The sequence below is a fragment of the Mustelus asterias genome, chromosome 8 (genome assembly GCF_964213995.1).
Source record: "Mustelus asterias chromosome 8, sMusAst1.hap1.1, whole genome shotgun sequence".
Classification (NCBI taxonomy): domain Eukaryota; kingdom Metazoa; phylum Chordata; class Chondrichthyes; order Carcharhiniformes; family Triakidae; genus Mustelus; species Mustelus asterias.
The window spans coordinates 75,605,769-75,628,322 of record NC_135808.1 but is presented as its reverse complement, the minus strand read 5'-3'; the positions used below and the strand labels follow the sequence as shown (position 1 = coordinate 75,628,322).

The following is a 22,554-nucleotide window of genomic DNA, read 5'->3' as shown; positions in this document are numbered from 1 at the left end:
TTTTGCCATGGCTGCTCAGCTCCAGGCCTAATTAGCCAATATAATTCCAAATCAGGATGTTGTGTGATGTGGAGGGAAATTTGAAGGTGATGATGTTCCTTGGCACCTGTTGCACTTGATCTTCTAGGTGACAGAGGTTGCAGGTTTGACAGGTGCTGCGAAGAAGCCTTGTTGAGTTGTTGCAATGCATCTTATGGATGGTACACACTGATGCCACTGTGCATTGGTGATGGAGGGAGTGAATGTTTGTGTGCGGGGTGCCAATCAAGGGGGCTGCCAAGGCCCCATGATCTGGAATTCCCTTCCTAAACCCTTCAATCTCTCTACCTCCGATGTTTCCTAAAACCTGTCTCTTTGACAGTTTTTGGTTAAATGCCCTCATATCTCCTTGTATGGCGTGTTATTAAATTTTGTTTTGTAACAGTCATGTGCATCCCGGACGGGCCCATTATAAGGGTGGCACAATGGTTAGCACTGCTGCCTCACAGTGCCAAGGACCCGGGCTTGATTCCGGGCTTGGGTCACTGTCTGCGTGGAGTTTGCACTTTCTCTCCGTGTCTGCATGGGTTTCCTCCGGGTGCTCCAATTTTCTCCCACAGTCCATAGGTGTGCGGGTTAGGTTGATTGGCCATGCTAAATTGCCACTTAGTGTCAGAGGGACTAGCTAGGGTAAATGCATGGGGATATGGGGATGGGGCCTGGGTGGGATTGTGGTCGGTGCAGACTCAATGGGCCGAATGGCCTCCTTCTGCACTGTAGGATTCTCTGATTCAGTGCCCTGGGATGTTTTGCCACATCAAAGGCACCTCATGAATATAAGTTGTTGATATTTATTTATGTGGACATCACTGACAATATGGGCAACAATATCCTTCTTGTGGCCCATCATGTCAAGCAGATTTTTGAACTCTTGAATTCGTAACTAATTCCATGGAAATGGCAACCGAACGCTATTTATGCGTTTCCCAGTTTACAGAGCAAACCTAAAAATTCTCCATAACCCTTTTCAAAGCCAAGCATTCTGAAGATTGGACCCTAGAACTGAATGTTGAAGTTCTCTCATGGACCAATTGTGACTGGAAAGGATGCTGAGAATAAATAATGATAAAACCATTGAAGGTGGCAGGACAGGTGGAGGGAGCAGTTAATAAAGCATACAGTATTCTGGGTTTTATTAATAGGGGCGTAAAGTGCAAGAGGAAGGAGGTTATGCTGAATTTATACAGGACACTAGTTAGATCTCAGCTGGAACATTGTGTATGGTTCTGGGAGCCACACTATGGGCAGGATGTGAATGCACTGGAGAGAGTGCAGAAGAGGTTTACAAGAATATTTCCAAGGATGAGGAATTTCAGTTATGAGGTTAGATTGGAAAGGTTTTCCTCGGAGAGAAGAGGGTTAAGAGGAGATTTGATAGAGGTGTTCAAAACCATAAGGGGGCTTGACAGAGTAGATAGGGAGAAACTGTTCCCCTTGTAAAAGGATAAAGAATGAGAGGGCACAGATTTAAAATGATTTGCAAAAGAAGCAAATGTGATATGCGGAAAAACTTTTTCACGCAATGAGTGGTTTAGGTCTGGAATGCACTGCCTGGAAGTGTGATGGAGGCAGCTTCAAGCCAGACGTTCAAGAGGGCATTATCTGAACAGAAACTATGTGCAGGGGTATGGGGAAAAGGCAGGGTAATGGCACTAAGTCATGGTGCTTGTTTGGAGAGCAGGTGTGTTGTTACATTTCTGTGATTCTGTTATTTCCTTGTGTTACAGGAAATGGTATGTTGCTAACAATGAGCAAGCAACCTTGCATCATGCAAAATATGGCCTGGTGATTTATGTGACAGATTAAATTACTAACAATATTACAATCCCAAGCATGGAACCTAGAGGTACCTTCACAGCAGTTATTAAGATTGGTGAGCTGCCAGTTATTATGTCTGTGAACCCCCCCAATGAAGAAAGGCTTAATCCAGCTCTCCCACCCCTTCAACACCCAACTATCTACATGGAGGACGTCAGTCGTCACCATATGGAATGGGGCTATGGTTCAAATGATAAACGTGGGGAACCCCTGACAGATTGGATGTATTAACCTGGTGTTGTTAAAACTCTTACTGAGATTGGATGTAGTCAGAGGCTGTTCACCTAGTGTAAAATGCTAAACATCATGCGACTGTCCAATCAGCAAGGTGGGAGAGGAGATATAATTCTGATCTCACCACTGGGTGTCCCTCTACGCGTGTCCTGATTGTTGTCTCAGACTTCCACATAGCTGATAATCAGCCTATGTTGACTAGGTGGGGGTTGAAATCCCTATTGTATCAACAAAACAAGTGCCAAAATGGAACTTCCATAAGGCAAACTTGTCTGGATTTATTTATTGGGATGTAGGTGTCACTGGCTGGGCCCAGCATTAATTGTCCATCCCTAACTGCCCTCCATTTCAGAGGACATTTGAGAGTCAACCAGATTGCTGTTGGCCTGGAGTCGCATGTAGGCCAGGCCGGGTAAAGACGGCAGATTTCCTTCCCTAAAGGATATTAGTGAGCCAGATGGGTTTTTACAACAATCGAAAATGGTTTCATGGTCATCATTACACTTTTAATTCCAAATTTTTACTGAATTCAAATTTAACTATCTGCCGTGATGGGATTTGAACCCAGGTCCCCAGAGCATTACCCTGGGTCTCTGAATTCTAGTCTAGTGACAATACCGCTACACCACTACCATCTCTAGACTTGCCTGGATTTGCTGCCGAGGTGGAGAAAACCATCCACCCCATCCTCCGCTGACACCAAAACAGTAAAATCGATTTGTGGCCCTGTTTATTGCTAGAGTAAAGAAAACCATCCCTCGATCTCAAGAGCATAGGACATCTCCTATTGGTGCCCTGAGTGTGAAATGCTCTTTCAACAATACCAACAAACATGAGATCCATTTTCAGCCACTGCAATAGTTGAAGCTTTGGACAATCATGGACAACAAAACTGGCTGAATTGCGAGGAATCCATGGATTATATGTACTCAAGCCATCGGGCCAGGAACCTCCTGAGGAATCTTGGTGCATCAAACCCAGCAGAGGCCATTAACCCGCAAGTCAGTGCAAATGCTGAAGCTGCCAGGCTGCTGGCCTTGACAAAACACAAACAAGAGGTCAAGCAAAAAGTCAGAGAAGCAATAATGAGTTGTCCAGTGTCTTCTCCACTATCAGATAACTTTACCCTTGTGGAACCAGATGCTGGCCCAGCAACCACAAAAAGGGCACAGCTGCCAGGAAAGATGGTATCCTAACAGATATTTACAATGTTTTCAATTGTGGTGGAGAATTTGGTGTGAGGTTATGGTAATAGCCCTGCTACGAAAGCCAGCAGATGACCCAGGGAGCTGCAGGTCCATTTCACTGCTCTGTACAACCCATAAGCTTCTGGAGTGATACGCTGTGTTAAGAATTGGCCCTGTTACCAACTCATCCTTTCCCCAGGAGCAGGCTGGCATTCGGCCCACAGCAGTTGCTGTGAACAAGCCTTCATTGTCATCACAAACATTGAGGCTGGTTTTTATCACAAGCTCAAGACGAAGCCTCTTTCATAGATCTTTCCTCAGCTTATGATACTGTATGAACACATGGACTGATGCTCAAACTGTCCCTACTGCTGCCACCATCTGCTAAACTATTCCAGCTGCTGTGGACATTTCTGGGCAGCAGAAGAATGAAAGTCTTGAATGAGGTAGGGTCAGTACTCCAAAATCACTCAATAATGGCCTCTCGCAGGGCAGTGTCCTGGCACAGACACATTAACATCTACATAAGTGACATGCCCGCCACATCATCACAAAAGTCTATTCATGCCAATGACACTGCCATGACAATTCGGGCAAAATATTGACAGAGTATGGAAGCCATGCTAAACTCTGACCTGTCAGAAGTGGCTGAATATTCTGCCAAGTGGGATTGCACCCAAACGCGGTCAAGTTTGTCATCTCTGCATTCCACCTTGAAAATCGCAAGGCGCACACCATTCAAAGCCTCACTTGGCTGCAACTACGGAAACCCTGACCAAAGCTCGGAGCACAGAATAACTTTCTCCCCCCCCACCCTGACTTAAATTAGAGCATGACATCCTGGAGTTACGCTTGCTCTCCAGCAGGGCATTGGACTGGTTAGGGAACTTAAATTTTAAAACTGTGACGATTGCTTCTGCTTCTAAAGCCTTACGAAAGAAGAAGCCTGACAAGGTGATTTATCACCTATCCCTTGTTACTCTTGAGAAGGTGGTACTGAGTTTTCTTACTGAATCGCTGCAGTCCATGTGGTGTCGCTTCATGTGTTCTTTTTAAAAAAAATAAATTAATCACAGTACTTGAATTCAACAACTCCGCTCCTAATGGTCAATGAACGGGACAGCCAAATTAGCCAGAGATTCAAGCTAGCTTTTAGTAATAAAAACATGATCTAGCATGTGGTCACTGCTCCTCTCGTACTAATTTCTCTCATTCTGCCAAAGCTGCAATTACGCCACTTTGAATGCTGCCTGGCTTCACAACACTGAAATCAAAACTGTTTCCCTAGTCTTGTCGTCTGTCTTTCTGACTTTCTTCAATCTTCCCTTTGATGATCTGAAGGCTTTAAAAAAAAAGACTTGTAAACACCCGATTACCACCATTTATTGGTTTACTTCGCCTACTTCCCTACCCTAGTTTCAGACCTGGTGATACGGTATGCTTTAGACCTTTGCCCTTTGAATGCATTTCTCAATTAAGCAAATACAAAAGATTGCGACAAATTAAATGACCTCATGATGAATGTGAGAGCCTTCAAGCACTGGTGCCCTCTGTAATCACTTGGAATTGATCTTTGTGGTGTTCTGTTGCTGCGATCCTGGAGTGCTCTTATTGTGGTGCCTCATTATTGTGTATTTTCCTGAAACCTAGCTGATCCTGCAAATGTTGCCACCTTTCTAGGGTTCTATATGAATTATGGCAGAAACCAATGAATCGGAGATACTGGAGGAGCCACTCTTCATTTTGGAAAGCGGGGATGTACACATAAACCCAACGGAAGTAAAGATGTGTCAGCTTATCCTGCCATGTCACGCCAACCACCGTGGAGAGCTGAGCGCAGGGCAACTGCTGAAGTGGATGGACACTACAGCCTGCCTGTCTGGTGAGCTGCATTATTTGCCAAATTTAATTTTGTAGACAATCACATTGACAGCTACCTAGAAAGGAAAAGCATGCTCTTGAGCTAAAATATTTATAAAATCACATAATATATCCAGCTCAGGACAATCCATTTGGTCCACCAAATCTCTGCCAGTATTTACTTCACATGAGACCCCTACTCTAATTCAAAGATCCTCCTTGTTCCTTGTAGACTTTTTCTTTTTTTAAGAAATGATCTGACCATTTTGAGGAATGTATTGATTCTGTTTTAGCAATGGGTGGTAGAACATTTCTCAGTCCAGGCAGCCTCTCTCTAGAACAAAGCACTTCCTTTTAATTGTGATTATCTTAAATTTGTTACCATCTTGCCAAATGACTGAAGCACTCTCCTGTACCCTATCACAACCTTTCACAATCTTAAAGATCTCTGTCCGTCCCTTAAGTTTGCTTCTCCAGCCTCTCTTTATGACTGTTACCCCTCATCCCTGGTAACATGCTTATGAGCCTTTACTGCCCTTTCCCATTGTTTTTATATCCTTGCTTCAATGGGGTTCCTAAAGCTGTATGCGATAAATTAATTGTGCCCCAAGTTCTTATACAACTTTAACGTTACCTTTTTACTTTTGTCTTTGCGTTTAGATAAGAATTCTGTTTGTCATTTTATGTCATAGCCTGTTTATGCTACTCCCTCGAATGACTTGTATATTTTTGAACTTCAGAAGATCCTTCTTTACTTCATTTAAAATGTTGCCTTTTATCGTGTGCTTCCTATCCCGATTCTTAGTTACAAAATGTGTAATGTCAATTTTTCTTCATTGAACTGTGCCTCCTATTTGGCTTGCTGGGCTACTTACTTGGGAATGACCTTATTCAGTTTGAAGTTGCTCCCTCAGTCAGTGGCACAATCTACTTAGTTAACATTGCAATCAAGCGGCTTAATTTTAAAAGGACAAAATCTGCACAACCTCAGTTCCTCCAGCAGGTTTATTACACAGCTGTCAAATCCTGTTCTGATCAAATTCATTTATTTATCTTCTCTCTCAGTAAAAATGTACTTTGCCACCATTGAACAGTTCAAGGTTCTAGGATATATCTTTGCTTTATCGATGTTATGACCTGGGTTCACTGTCCAAAAGAGTGAAATCATAGAATCCTACAGTGCAGAAGGAGGCCATTTGGCCCACCAAGTCTGCACTGACCACAATCCCACCCAGGCCTTATCACCATAACCCCATGCATTTACTCTAGCTAGTCCCCCTGATACTAAGGGACAATTTAGCATGGCCAATCCATCTAACCCGCACAGCTTTGGATGGGAGAATATCTAAAGTAACCTTCAAAACAATATATATACAATAATCAAAAAGGGATAATATTGGAGGGCTATGGGGAAAGATCAGGGAAATGGGACTAATTGGAGAACTCCATCAGAATGTTGGCCTAGGCAATGTCTCTTGAGCCTAGCTGATCTGATTGTGCCCTCAACTCCACCTTTTAATTCTCTTGTTAATCATATGTTAACCATATATTGAACTGCTCTTTCTCTGCACCCGAGCTGTGACTACATTCTGCATCGTCTCCTTTCCTTCTCCCCTATCTACTCTATGAATAGTATGTCTTTTCTGTATATTATGCACGAAACAATACTTTTCACTGTATCCCAATACATCTGACAAATCAATCAAAAATCTATCTAACTCAGTCTTAAAAATATTCACTTTCTCCACTACTTTCTGAGGAATGCTAACAACTAACACACTAACATTCCGCTGAGGGAAAATAAATTCTCCTCATCTTCATCTTAAATGGGAGACCCCTTATTTTAAAACTGTGTCACCTTGTTCTCGTCTTGCTCACCAGGGAAAATATCCTCTCTGATTCCACCCTGTCAAGTCCTCTGAGGATCTTGTATGTTTCAATAAGACCACTCCTCATTCTCCTAATTCTCCAATAGATACAGGCCTAACCTGCCCAGTCTTTGCTTATAAGATTTCCATTTCATCCCAGGAATCAGTAGAGTGAACCTTCTCTGAACAGTTTCTAATGTAATGGTATCCTTTCTCAAGTAAGGAGACCCTGGGTGTGGTTTTACCAATGCCATGTACAGCTACGGTAAAATTTCCCTATTTTTATATTCCATTTTTCTTGTAATAAACACCAATATTCCATTTGCCTTCCTAATCACTTGCATACTAACTTTTTGTAATTCATATTCCAGGACTTGGATCCCCCTCTACCACAGAATTTTGTGATCCTTCAAAATTTAAATAATATATTCCTTTCCTATTCTTCCTGCCAAAGTGGATGAGCTCACATTTTCCAACATTATACTCCATCTGCCATGTTTTCACTTTATCTATCTAAATCTCTTTTGTAGACTCTTTATGTCTTTCTCACAATTTACCTTTCTACTATCTTGGTGTCATTGGCAAACTTTGCAACCGTACATTCAGTCCCTTCATCTGAGTCATTGATACAGTTAGTATATAGTGGACACCCAGCATTGATCCGTGTGGCACTTGTTACAGCTTACCAACCTGAAATTGGCTCATTTATCTATTCTCTGTTTCCTGCTATCTAACCAATCCTCGGGTGGCATGGTGGCGCAGTGGTTAGCACTGCTGCCTCACAGCACCAGGCACCCGGGTTCAATTCCGGCCTTGGGTCGCTGTCTGTGTGGAGGTTGCACATTCTCCCCGCGTCTGCGTGATTTTCCCCCGGGTGCTCTGGCTTCCTCCCGCAGTCTAAAGATGTGCGGGTTAGGTTGATTGGCCATGCTAAATTAACCTTAGTGTCAGGGGGATTAGTAGGGTAAATATGACGAGTTATGGGAATAGGGCCCAGGTGGAATTGTGGTCAGTGCAGACTCGTTGGGCCGAATGGCCTGCTTCTGCACCTTAGGGATTCTATGATTCTCTGTTCCCTGTTATCTAACCAATCCTCTGTTCATGATAATATGTTACCTCTACAGTTGAGCTCTTATTCTGTGCAGTAGTTTTGATGTGGCACCTTACAACATGTCTTTTGGAAATCCAAGTGCAGATTTCTCTTTCTCCATTTTACTTGTCACTTCGTCAAAAAACGCCAGTAAATTAGTCCAACATGATTTCCCTTTCACAAAACCTTGTTGACTTTGCCTAATTGCATGACGATTTTAAGTACCCTGCTTGAACTTCCTTAATAATAATTTCTAGCATTTTCCCAGTGACAGTGACAGAGAGTAGATAAATGAGCCACTTTCAAGTTGGTAAGCTGTAACAAGCGGACTGCCACAGGGATCAAGGCTGGGTACCCACTATTTACTATCTGCATCAATGATTCATATATCGCACCCTAGTCAGGATAAAAGACAATATCACAAAGTCAGGATTAAAATCTTAAGGGAACAAAGCTCAGGATTAATGATGAACTGCAGGATAATCCGCCATCCATAGAACATAAAAGGGCCAAAGCCTTCGCAGGAATATTGAGCAACATCCAGGATCCATCCAGAGTTTCACTGAAGCCTCTACACCTCTGCCATGTTAGAACAAAGAACAAAGGACAATGCAGCACAGGAACAGGCCCTTCGGCCCTCCAAGCCTGCACCGCTCATGTGCCCACTAGACCATTCTTTTGTATCCCTCTATTCCCAGTATGTTCATGTGGTTATCTAGATAAGTCTTAAACATTCCCAGTGTGTCCGCCTCCACCACCTTCCCCGGCAGCGCATTCCAGGCCCCCACCACCCTCTGTGTAAAATACGTCCTTCTGATATCCGAGTTAAACCTCCCCAACCTCACCTTGAACCTATGACCCCTCGTGAACGTCACCACCGACCTGGGAAAAAGCTTCCCACCATTCACCCTATCTATGCCTTTCATAATTTTATACACCTCTATTAGGTCACCCCTCATCCTCCGTCTTCCCAGTGAGAACAACCCCAGTTTACCCAATCTCTCCTCATAACTAAGCCCTTCCCTACCAGGCAGCATCCTGGTAAACCTCCTCTGCACTCTCTCTAAAGCCTCCACGTCCTTCTGGTAGTGTGGCAACCAGAACTGGGCGCAGTATTCCAAATGCGGCCGAACCAACGTTCTATACAACTGCAACATCAGACCCCAACTTTTATACTCTATGCCCCGTCCTATAAAGGCAAGCATGCCATATGCCTTATTCACTACCTTCTCCACCTGTGACGTCACCTTCAAGGATCTGTGGACTTGCACACCCAGGTCCCTCTGCGTATCTACACCCTTTATGGTTCTGCCATTTATCGTATAGTTCTACCAAAATTCATCACTTCGCATTTATCTGGATTGAACTCCATCTGCCATTTCTTTGCCCAAATTTCCAGCCTATCTATATCCTTCTGTTGCCTCTGACAATGTTCCTCACTATCTGCAAGTCCAGCCATTTTCGTGTCGTCAGCAAACTTACTGATCACCCCAGTTACACCTTCTTCCAGATCGTTTATATAAATCACAAACAGCAGAGGTCCCAATACAGAGCCCCGCGGAACACCACTAGTCACAGGCATCCAGCTGGAAAAAGACCCTTCCACTACCACTCTCCGTCTTCTGTGTCCAACGCCGGCATCTCCACTTCTGTGACCAAGCCAGTTCTCCACCCATCTAGCCACCTCCCCCTTTATCCCATGATCCAACCTTTTGCACCAACCTACCATGAGGGACTTTGTCAAACGCTTTACTAAAGTCCTTATAGACGACATCCACGGCCCTTCCCTCGTCAACTATTCTAGTCACTTCTTCAAAAAACTCCACCAGGTTAGTGAGGCATGACCTCCCTCTCACAAAACCATGCTGACTATCGTTAATGAGTTTATTCCTTTCTAAATGCGCATACATCCTATCTCTAAGAATCCTCTCCAACAACTTCCCTACCACGGACGTCAAGCTCACCGGCCTATAATTTCCCGGGTTATCTTTCCTACCCTTCTTAAATAACGGGACCACATTAGCTATCCTCCAATCCTCTGGGACCTCATCTGTATCCAGTGACGAGACAAAGATCTGCGTCAGAGGCCCAGCGATTTCATCTCTCGTCTCCCTGAGCAGCCTTGGATAGATTCCATCAGGTTGTCCTGAAGCCCCAGCAAAGAAAAGCCTAGGCCCTGGCAAAGACCCAAGATGTTCGCCCATCTCCAACCCTTCTCGATGAACACCAAGCACAAGACACCGTAAGACCAGTGGTCAGAGCCTTGGGCTGACTAGAAACAATATACTTCATAGAACTCGAGATGTTCAGCCCTCAAATCTAGATTGTGAAAGCATGGTGGTGCCAGGGGGCAGTGTCATGGGGGTGGGGCCAGAGAGGGCAGAGGGGGGTAGGGACCTGAATTGGTGGGGGGTGGGGGGGGGGGCAGAATGGGGAGAGAGAGGTGGGGCCTGACTTGGGCATGGCCTGAAGGGGGCCAATTGGGAGCACTCCAATGCCCTGATGCTGGCGACCTATGTTCAAATTGAGCAGGGGAGGTGGAGATCAGGCCAGCGATCTATGTTGGGGAGTGGGGGGATGCTTGCTATCAATGAGGGGTTTGGTCCTGATGTCCCTGGGGGTGCAGGTCTTCAATTTCACTTTGTGATCAAGGCGCCCTTTAAAAATGGGAGGTAGTGGAAACGGGTATGGTAGTGATTTTTAAGGGGCGTCTTGACAAATGCATGAATAGGATGGGAAGAGAGGAATATGGTCCCTGGAAGGGTAGAGGGTTTTAGTTAAGTCAGGCAGCATGGTCGGTGCAGGCTTGGAGGGTCGAAAGGCCTGTTCCTGTGCTGTAATTTTCTTTGTTCTTTGTTCTCTGGGAAGCCAGCCTTCCCGGCGTGTTTAGGTTTCATCCCTTTCCGAAACAGTGCAAAACTCACCCCTCCCAAAAAAAATGACCAAGTGCAGGAAGTTCATGATCCAAATCACATCGGACATGCCAGTGCAAATCGCGCCGGTTTTCTCATGCAAAATGACACTTAGTCATTTTTTTGGGAAAATTCCACCCTGCATGTGTGAAACGGAATAATGCTCCATTTTCCAGCACTGATGTCAAAATTCCCTTTCTCTCATAAACCATGATTCATATTCTTACAAGCTGAATATGTGACTGTGTATCCAAATATCAATCAAAGCAGATACCTAATGGAAATTAGGTTATTAATCTTCAATGGTTGGGAGTGTGTGAACAATCAGACATGGTGTACATGCTGTGAGGAATATCTTGTTCATGGTTTGTGTTAATATTTTAGAGAGAATTTTTAGTTTAATTGTGGAGTATGGGAAAAATACAACTAAAGCAAGTTGAAGTTACTTAAAAGATTGGGGCCCATTTGACTTAAAGGGTTAACAGGCAGAAAGGTAAGAGCTGTGAAATAGTAGGTGAGCCTACTTAGCTGGAGAATTGGAGATGTGCTTCCTTCACTGCTTGCAAAGAAAAGCAGTCTGAATAGATGTTCTGTTTTGAGAGTCACGGTTAAGTTAGTTTAAAAGCATTCTGTGAACCCCGAAGGGTTATGCCATCGTGGAAATGGGTGGACCTTAAGAAGTTCCTCTGGTTTCAAATCATCTTTATGTTTGCTGAGAGATAGTTAGTTGTAGTTTGGACCTTGTGTGGTTCACAGCTCAGCGAGAAGGCTGGGGAGCAGTTAGCAGGCTTCAGGGAGATAGAACTCAGTGAAGTCTTGGGGAGCTGGAAAGGTGGAAAGGTCACTGGTGCCAGGCAGTCAGGGCTCAAAGAAGCCATGGGAGCTATTTAGAGCTCGGTGCAGCTGGTAGGTGGAGTTCAAAGAAATCCAGGGGCAGTGTTAGCTTAGTGAAGCTAGTGAAGAGTTACGAGTGTGCTGGTAGTTAGAGGTGGGCGTTGCAGCTTTGTGAATCCCATGAAATGTGGCCTCTGGAGAAGAGGCTGAATGACCGAGAGGTGAGCAGCCATTGAGACAGTCCAAGCTGGGCAGCCTTTGCGGGAATTCAGAGGCTGGATGTTTGAAAATGAGGAGTTGAAATCCCTTGTGGAATGAGGCAGGGTTTTAATGAGATTTTGTGGCTCACAGTGCTCACTGACGCCTGGATGGCTTGTTGTGAAATCCATGGGATCACTGCCATTTACTGTGCAGTTAATTCATATTTACCTCATGGGTTAATTCTGAATGTTAGGGTATACTATAAATATTGTTAATTGGTTTACTTCTCTGACTTTGTTTCGTAAAGTTTATTTTGTTTGTTTAAAACCATGGAATCTTGTGGCTTTATTCTCATAATGGAGAACTGGGCTCTCAAACTTTGTCCACTTTAAACAAATAGTTAGAGTTCATAACTATCCCTTTTTAGTCTTTGGATGCCACCTTCATGTTGCATCTCACATACATAGCCACCCTCATCAAAGCTGCATGTGTAAATGTAAATTGTATCAGTGATATCAAACCATGATGAGTATTTGGCTGAGAGCCGACATCAGCTTTGCCCTTGCATTCTGATCATATCCAGACCAGTAGACTTTTATATCGTTCATTAAGTCGCAGGGCCTTCATGCTACTAACTCTGGAGTTGAAATCACAGAATCCCTACAGTGCAGAATGAAGTCATTTGGCCCATCGAACTTGCACCAGCCAGGCAGAAACAATGCCACCCAGGCCCTATCCCCGTAACCCTACGTATTTACGCTGCTAATCCTCCTGACGCTAAGGGATGATTTAGCATGGCCAATCCACCTAACCTGCACATCTTTGGACTGTGGGAGGAAAAGCGCGCAGACAAGGGGAGAATGCGCAAACTCTACACAGTCACCCAAGGCTGGAATTGAACCCAGGTCCCTGGTGTTGTGAGGCACCAGTGCTAACTACTGTGATACCGTGCCGTGATAAGAGGATTAATTAAGTTATGTTCTTAGCAGTTTTGACTCTTATCTGCCGCACAGTCTGTTTTAACCCTTATACGGTGGACAAATAACTACGAGTAGATGTCTTGTTAGTACAGCCAATATTTATTTAAACCCACACAATCAATAATCACCCACCCAACCAATGATAAGTTATCTTACAGGAAAATACTAGAATTCAAGTCCAATACAAGGCCTTAACTTAACTTTGCGTGACTGGCAAATACTCAAGCAGATATTGGCCTTTATCTGTGCGCTGGTCTCGGTAGTTGTCTGTGTAGTCTGGTCCCTTGGTCTGGTCTGGCACTCTGGCTCTGGTCTTCCTTCCTTCCTTCTCGGGTGTGGTTGCTCTCTTTCAACGTGCTGGTCGTCGCTGGTGATGTTCACCGTTGTTGTAGCTCCTTCATGGGGTCAGAGAGAGTGAGAGAGAGAGCGAAAGAAAGAGAGAGCGAGAGAGATTCCTGGTTGCGCAGCACCCTTTATACCCCGTTGGGTTTCACGCCCCTTTTGGCCATTGCCAATCAATCGATCAGGACTTGATCACCCTGATCGATAAGAGTCCAATCAGGTGCTGCCACACCGATCTCTGGGTGTGTACCCAACGGCCATGCCTGTAGGTGCTGGAGGCACATAGGGTTCACACCTTCCCCCCAAACAAGGGGCCACGGCGCCCTCATGTCTGGTACACAACCCAGTGTGACCATAAAGTCTCTTTCATCCTGGAGATGACCCATATCCTGTTTATGCACCCGTCCGGGTTGCAGTCTGTTTGTCTCTGCCTTTAAACTGCAGCCTGTTGTTTTAGTTCTTGCCCAATTGTCCCAGAGTGCTTTGCAAATCGCCATTTTAGGTGGCCTGTTTGGCCACAGCAGTAACAGTACTGCTGTCTGTATTTTTGACAGACTGCATATTGCACAACGTTGCTATGTACAAATGCTGGCTTGAGAATCACAAGTTTGTTGCCTCCTCAAAGAGCTTTTAGTCCTTTTCATTTTGGGGAATATCATGCTCCAGAAAATTGTTGTGGTATCCAGAACCAAGCCATGATTGCTCATTGGAGATGTAATATTTTGATGCAGAGTAATATACCGATATTACTAAAAAACGTGAATGCTTAATTCTTAATCTTTCAGTGTAAGATGTTATCTTGGCATAATGTTACTTCTCGTTTCTCTCCTGTTTCCCCCACCACCCCCTGAAGCGGAAAGGCATGCAAACTGCCCCTGCGTTACTGTCTCAGTGGATGACATTGATTTTGAACATACAATCAGGTAGTGAGTTCCACTGTCTGTATTTTATTGCATCTACGATTGCATTCTTATAAATGTGGGAAAATGTGGCTTGTTTTACATGGTCTGGAATGGGGGGGTGGGGGTGAGTTAATAGCTTGTGATGAACAAAGCATCGTAGCTGTGAGGGACAGCTCGGTGGATAGGATATTAGGATGTAGATAGGCTGGAAAATTGGGCGGGGATCCTGGATTCAGGATTCAATCCTGGACCGGGGAGCGGCGCGGGCTTGGAGGGCCGAAGGGCCTGTTCCTGCACTGTATTGTTCTTTGTTCTTTGTTTTAGAAATGATTCAAATGGGTTGTCATCACAAGTTTACCTTCAAGCCTTTTGAAATGAAGAATGCATCCTCTGCAACTGGTGAAATCATTTCTAACTGGAGCTGGGTTATATCTTTGCACCTCTCCATGAGTTGGAGCTCACCTAGAAAAGTGATTTAAGACACAAGAGCTGAAAAGTTAAAAAATGGACACAAATCTGTAATGCTCCTAACCAAACCAGTGAGCAGTCCATGGATTGGTGTGCACTTTGCTGTTCTTCTCTGTCAGGAAGCTTGGCAAAGCAGTCTTTATGGTGATAGCTGGGGTGTGACGTCCATGTATGAGCAACCTTCTAGTGAATTCGTAAAGTACGCAATGTTGACTCATGGTTCCCATTGTTGTGAAAGCTTCTGACGTGTTTTTCGTGTAAATTTGCTGCTGTCAGTGCTGGAGGCACATAGGGTTCACACCTTCCCCCCAAACAAACATTGCAGCTTATATAGTTTAGCATCTCAGTCGTCCATCCCACATGAGTAAAGTATGAATTGGGCGAGTTACAGCATGATCTATGAATATCTGAAAATATAAATCGAGCTATAATAACTCATCCTAATTTAAATAATTCAATAATTATTCGATTAAAATATATATAGTATAACTGGGTGTGTGCAAATTGGTTGCCACATTTGCTTACATTACATGAGAGGCCATATTTCAAAATACTTTGGCTATGTACATTCTGAGGTGGTGAAAGGTGTTGTATAAATACATGTATTTATTTTCTTTTCAGTTGAGCTGTTCAGTGTGTTTTAGGTTCATGAGGTAGCTGAAAGTGGTGCAGTTTGGTATTGACAGAAGTGTGCTAAATATGATTGCAATCATGTTAAAGAGTGTCCATGTAATATATTGTTTTCTGGATAATGTACCACACAAATTGTACGGCAACAGATCATGAAGCTGTTTTTGTTATGTTACATCTCCTGTGCTATTGTGTATGGCAAGTTGGAACATGAAGCCTTGCTGCTTCCTGTTCTGTCGTGTTGCCCTTCCCTCTCGTCTCTCACTTGTGCATTTGTGTTTGTTTTTCTCTTGATTCTGACTCCCTGCTATTCTGATTCTTCACTTTTTTTTCCTCTGTTCTGATGATGAAGGGTGACATAGAGGTCAGAGTTTGTAGCAGCGAGTGTGAGGAAAATGTGTTGTTGGAGAGTATTAAATATCAGATAGAGGCAATTGGTATAGACACAGCATTGAGCAGGGGTAGGAGTGTATGGGACTGGTAGACATTTTATCAGAGAAGAGAGCAACTGGGCATGGGGGCAGGAAGGACCAGGACTAAGGAGTTGGAAGGCATTGGTAGAAATGGAGCAGGGCCGATTGATTGGAGGTTGAGCTGGGCACAATATTACTTGTGTATCATCTTGTGAAAGGTCTAGATGTTTAAGTATAAACACAAGCTATCACTCAGTCTGCTTGGGAATCACAAGTTTCTGAAGATTTCTCTCTGAAATGCCAGAAATAATATGTGATAATGGGTTGATGGGTGTCGCAGTGCAGTTTTATACGTAAATATTTGAAAGCAATCTTTATTCATTTAAAATAAATAAAGTAGTTTTAAAAATAATTAAAATGCAATAGCTTTGGAAAATTGATGGATTTGTTGAAGACAGCCTTCAAGGCTGTTCCTTGCAGCCTTAGCTTGCATTATCAGTTTCTCAGCCCCACTCTTTGGACTTTAGTTCTACTTCAGTTTTCAATGATCAAACTCGCAGCCTCTCACACCCTGCTTATTAATTATAGTTGCTTCAGCCAAACCTCACTTCTGGAATGCTGCCGGTCATTTAGGTTTTGGGGGCCACATAGGAGGCAATATGCCAGGATTTCACAAGTGCAGCTGGCAGCATTTAATGATCGAGTTGCGTTGGGAAGTTGCAGGTTCAGTAATTCAAAGCTAAATTGTGGCTGAAGAAAGAAAGAAATATAGAGCACCTTCACAACCTTGGGATGACCAAAGCAGTTTTACAGTCAATGAAGTACTTTTGTAAAGTAGGAAACACAGCAGTCGATTTGAACCTAGAAAGTTGCACAAATCACGATGATCAGATTAGCTATTTTAGTGGTGTTTGTTAAACAATCAATATTGGCCAACAACAAGAACTCCTCAGAAATTGTGCCTTCAAACTCAGGCAAATATACTACTACTGAGCCATGATTGACGTCTGCAATTTTCTGGACATTGGGTTAAGAGGCCATGGGATTGGCAAATTACAGGTTTGAGAGTGGGAATAACTGGTAGGCCTGAAGACAGTGGAGGCAGCACAAATGTACTCAATGGTAGAATAGTCAGATTAGCTACACTAGAAAAGGAAGTCAGAACACCTCGCGCCATAGCAGCATCTGATGTGGGGATAATTCATAGATAAAAATAGTGGTTGGTCTATGGATCAAAAGTAATAGAAACCAGAGCTAGTTACCCATTAACAGCAATATATTTGGATGCTAGTTACCTATTAAAAGGAATATGAGGCTAGCATTGTAAAATGTTACGAGGAATTTGAATATTTTAAGGGATTTCTTTTCTGAGTAATTCTGAATGCTTTCATTTTCTTCCAGCATTGGACAAGTGGTCAATATCAAAGCAAAGGTGAATCGTGCCTTTAACACGAGCATGGAGGTCAGAACCTTTTCTGTACAATGAGTTTCATTAAACAAATAAAGTTAAAGAATCTTAAGCACCAATATTTCAAGCATACTGTAATGGCTTAAAATGCAACGATCTTAAGTTTTTCATTGCTCTATTTTTTTCCATGAATCATAGAATCCTTACAGTGCAGAAGAGGCCATTCGGCCCATCAAGTCTGCACCGACTCTGACAGGGTATCTTATCCAGATCCTCTCCCCTGCCCTATCCCTGTAGCCAGACAGGTTTACCGTGGCTAATCCATTTAACCTAAACATCTTGGGTTACTAAGGAGCAATTTAGCATAGCCAATGCACCTAACCAGCACGTCTTTTGGACTGTGGGAGGAAACCAAAGCACACAGAGGAAACCTATGTAGACAGGGAGAACATGCAAACTCCACGCAGTCACCCAAAGCCGGAATTCAACCTGGGTCTCTGGCTATGTGAGGTAGCAGTACTAACTACAATGTTCTATCTGTGCCCCCCTGAAAATGTCAAGTTACAGTTCCACAATGGCCTGCAGTTCTCTGGCACCTTGCTAGTATTTTAGATCTCGTATCAACTTCCAACAAGTTATTGTCCTCAGAGAGTATTGTAGTCAAGCTCAATACTGCCCTTCCCCCACAAGCCCCATCCACAGGTTGAGGTGAATAACCAAAGCAGCAACTCTGCCACAATTCCATGAGTATTGAAGCCAATAGCAGCGCCCTAGCCTCAGAACAGTCAGTCAGATGTTTGTGGTGGTGGGGAAGAGCGTTTGACTGGAGATTCAGTTTGTGTTGTTGGGCCATGCTGCCTAGATTGGTTCATTCAAAAGTCACTCTTTCTAGGTTGGAATTACAATCACTTGTGAAGATCCCTCAAGTGGAACACAGTGGAAAGTGTGCAACGCGTTTGCTACATTTGTAGCAAAGGGAACAGGACTTGGAAAGGTAAAAGTGTGAACTTAAAACAGTTACTGAGATCTCCAGACTATAATAATTATCAACTGTGATGTTGTTTTAATTTGTCAAATTGTTCCTTAGACTTAATATTCTTTAAATGCAAACTCGAATCAGATTGATACATAGTTGAATATCTAAGGAAGTTTATCAATGTTTGCACTGAGCGTTGAATGAGCAATTTAGCAGGAAAATCTGGAAGCACTTTTTCACAAAAATGATAGTGAAAAATCTGTAACACACTTCCCCTTACAGATGGTGAATTCTGAGATAAATTTTTTAAAAAACTGTGTTCTTTGTGTGTGACTGAAACAAAGCTTTAGTTAATAAAATACATTCACCTTATTGAAGAATAATTGCATTTTATTGGACTAATTGTGGGTGATTTTAACCTAACTTGCCCAGCAATTAATCCAGTGGATTGGATGAAACACCACTCTTACTGCCCAACCCATATTACCTACCAATGATCTGTATGGAATCCGATCTCATCTCTTGCACCATGATGCCTTTCGAAGCACTTCATAATGATGGATGTCAGAGCCACCGGCCGATAGCCATTGAGGCTTGGTTTTTCTTAGGTACCAGGATGATGGTCATCATCTTAAAGCAGATAGGGACCTCAGATTGTTGTAAAGAGATTATTTGCCCAACATAGTTCGTAGATGCTTTACCACAGTCACAGCCCCAACATTTAGTAAAATTAATCTCAACTTGGACAATAGACTTTGTCCAAACTAGCCAGAAATATAACATTGCGAGAGCTTTTTAAAGTGTATAAAAAGGAAGGGAAGAGCTAACCACTTTCTAAGCCAAAGTAAACATTGGTCCCTCAGAAGCAGCAGTGATACCAGCCACACAGAATGTTCATAGGAAGATGAGGGCTCATGGAGTTGGGGGTAATATGGAAAGAAGATTGGTTAATGGACAAGAAGCAAAGAGTGGCCATAAAGGGGGCATTTTCAAGCTGTGACTAATGGAGTGCTGCAAGGATCTGTGCTGGGGCCTTAACCATTTGCTGTTTGTATCAATGACTCAGATGAAACGAGAGTAAGTTTTCTAAGTTTGCTGATGATGCAAAGCGACGTGGAAAGGTAAACTGCACAGAGATGTAGACAGGTTAAGTGAGTGGGAAACAAAATGGCAGATGGAGTATCATGTAGGGAAGCGTGAAGTTATTCAGTTTGCTTGTAAGCATAAAAAAGCAGAATATTCCTTAAAAGTTGCAAAACTTGTAGATGTTGATGTTCAGAAAGACTCTGGTGTATGAGGAACACGGAAAGTTGGCATGTAGGTAACAGCAAGCAATTAGGAAGATAAATGACATGTTGGCCTTTATTGTAAGAAGTTTGGACTACAGGAATGAAGAGGTCTTGCGACAGGGCTTTAGGTATGTAGGTGTGTATACTTGTGTCTCAGTGTAAAGGTTATGGGGATAAAATTGGAGAGTGCCCAGAAGTGGGTGCAGGGATCACAATGTGCAACTCGCCCACATCTGCTGATTGGAATACAGACAGCTGTAACTTTATGCTGGTTGCTCATATGAACAATCTATGCACCCAACCAGCGCCACTGCACTGTTGATTAGCTGGATAAACTAGCAAGGGGAGCGATGGCGTAATGGTATTGTCACTGGACTGGTAAACCATAGACCCTTGGTCCTGGGTTCAAATCCCATCACGGATGGAAATTTGAATTCATTAAAAATATCTGGAATTAAAAGTCTAATGAGAACCATGAAACCATTATCCAATTGTTGGTTCACTGATGTTTTTTAGGGAAGAAAATCTGCCTTCCTTGTCTGGCCAGCATGTGACTCTAGACCCAAGGTAATGTGGTTGACTCTTAAATGCAAGCCATTCAATCAAGGCAATTAGGGATGGGCAATAAATACTGGCCCAGCCAGCAACACCCATATCACTTAATTGGGAGGTTCATTGTGGCTACAGCAGGTGCTGGGCGTTGTACTTGAAGAGAGTCTGACCTGGAAAAGAGTGAAGAATGGCACTACTGGGAAGAGAGCAGACTCCGGGATTTTCAGAAGTTGCACCGGGAGTCTTTGTGGAGGAGGTGGAAAGGATGAATTGTACCCAGATTCATGGTCAAAAGGGAGTAGAGAATTGCCAGTGCCAGGGGTCATGCCCCAAGGACGTGGATGCAGTTCTGCAAGGAGTTCAATGATCTCATGTGAGTGTTCAAGGTCGCTGAGCATACCTTCAAATGCCATAATGTACCAGCTGCATCACCAGCCCCAGACTCTGATCAAATCACCATACCGTCTTCAGTTATATTGGGCGGCACGGTAGCACAGTGGTTAGCACTGCTGCTTCACAGCTCCAGGGTCCCAGGTTCGATTCCCGGCTCGGGTCACTGTCTGTGTGGAGTTTGCACATTCTCCTCGTGTCTGCGTGGGTTTTCTCCAGGTGCTCCGGTTTCCTCCCACAGTCCAAAGATGTGCGGGTTAGGTTGATTGGCCAGGTTAAAAATTGCCCCTTAGAGTCCTGGGATGCGTAGGTTAGAGGGATTAGTGGGTAAATATGTGGGGGTAGGGCCTGGGTGGGATTGTGGTCGGTGCAGACTCGATGGGCTGAATGGCCTCCTTCTGCACTGTAGGGTTTCTATGATTCTATGATATACTAACAATCTCTATCATTGATAATATTCACAGCCTTCACCCTCACATACTTCATATTGTTGCAAGCCTCACGTCCAGGTTTTACAGCTTGCACATACTGGCAGCTATTCAACTACGACAGCCACATTAGCTAAACAGAATAAACAATGCCCATTGACACGTTCCCCTGTCATGCAGGACAAGTTGGTGCATAACTGGAGGTAGTAGGAACCAAGTGAATGCCAGTGTGTCCTAACTCTCATGGAGGAGATGGTGCTGACCATTATTGGTTTGCCCACTGTCTAAGGTTGTGGCCACTGGTGGGGCTGAGTCCATTGAAGCTGACAGTATCCTTGTTCATAATCCTCTTTCTCATATCCCTCTTCCCGCTTATCTCATAATCTCTCTGATTTACAAACTGCTTATAGTGTAAGCAGCCACCTCTTAATATCCCTTGTTCCCCACACCACAATCTTACCCACATGTTTCTCTCCTTTCAGACACCCAAGTGATACATGCCTGACCAAGCAGTACAGGAACAATAAAAAAGTAGTGATGATGAAGACACAGGACCATCGCTTGATTTCACACTCACAGAGACCAGCTCAGATACTAGTACTGCACGTCTCTTAGAGGAGAAATCAAAGGTGGCATTTGTAGGTGGTGAGACACCAGGCACAAGTGTGCTGCAATCAGGGCATAGAGCAAGGTATGTGTGAGTGCCAGCTTACTGGAGAGTGAGGACACATACTGGTTCCACAGCAGAGAACTCAGTTGAGGACTCCAATGGGGTAGCCTACAAAAGACTACTTATGAGCATGCACGCAAAATGCTTGATGCATTGGGAAGCTTGACAGCCTGTGGTCAGTGCCAAGGAGAGTGGAAACATCCAGCACCAACCTGACACAGGAGGTTGTTCAAAGCTTGGAGCCCATCATACCCAGCATGGAGGCATTGGCCAATTCTGTTCACACATTTGTGGATTCAACCATGATGCAATATGTGATGTCCAATGCTGCAGCTTCCATTGCAGCATAAGCAGCAGCCTCCTAATATCTGAATGCTGCTGTCATGCCATCTACACAGAGATCTGTGGGATGTCACAGCAATCTGATCACCACCAGATTACTAAAACTGAACTGGCACCTCTCCAGGAATGGCAGTGACTTTATGGAGCATGAACCTCAGATAGACAGCACATATCCTCCACCACTGCCATTCTGTCAGCTAGCCAGGCCAGACCCCTGCTGCTCATGTCAAGATGATGCAGCCCACAGCCGGCCTTCTAGATCCAGAACTGCAGAAGGTCTTCATGGAAAGCCATTGCAGTCTCCTCTGCTGAAAAAGTGCAGCCTTGCACCAGCCTTGATGTAGCCACTGGGGTAGCATTGTGTAGGATAACTAGAACAGGCAAAAGCACGAAGAAGATAGAAAGTAAGGGAATGCACAAAGGTGATTAATTGATTGTTTTGTGCAAGATGGCATGGTTTATTTAGAAATTTGATTTGTGATATTTATTTATAGTGGCTTTTATCTTTGCATTGTGGCCAAGTGTCGGAGAGAAGATATGGTTGCAGTTACTAGTATAACACTAAGGTGAGTTCTTCATGGACAGCCCAACTGGAGTGGTGCTGTATATGTTGTCCCTTCCTTTTTCCTCTCAGCTATTCATTGTGTAGCTGTTGGCAAGGACTATTCTCACGTGATGGTGAAGTCATGCAGCCTGCAGCAACCACCAAAAATCTGGTTGC

General features: G+C 43.9%; 1 protein-coding gene across 3 annotated transcripts in view; it reads left to right on the top strand.

Moving 5' to 3' along the window:
* Positions 1–22,554, top strand: part of LOC144497261 (acyl-coenzyme A thioesterase 11-like) — an 82,683-nt gene that overhangs the window by 18,219 nt on the left and 41,910 nt on the right. For 2 of the 3 annotated variants that reach the window (XM_078218247.1, XM_078218245.1), the window contains 4 exons: positions 4,959–5,160; positions 14,219–14,288; positions 17,180–17,240; positions 18,079–18,180. In XM_078218247.1, the coding sequence (XP_078074373.1) occupies positions 4,974–5,160; positions 14,219–14,288; positions 17,180–17,240; positions 18,079–18,180 (420 nt within the window). In that variant the 5' untranslated portion in view covers positions 4,959–4,973. Of the gene's footprint in view, positions 1–4,843; positions 5,161–14,218; positions 14,289–17,179; positions 17,241–18,078; positions 18,181–22,554 lie in introns of those variants that run through there. The other variant, XM_078218246.1, reaches the window with a different exon arrangement.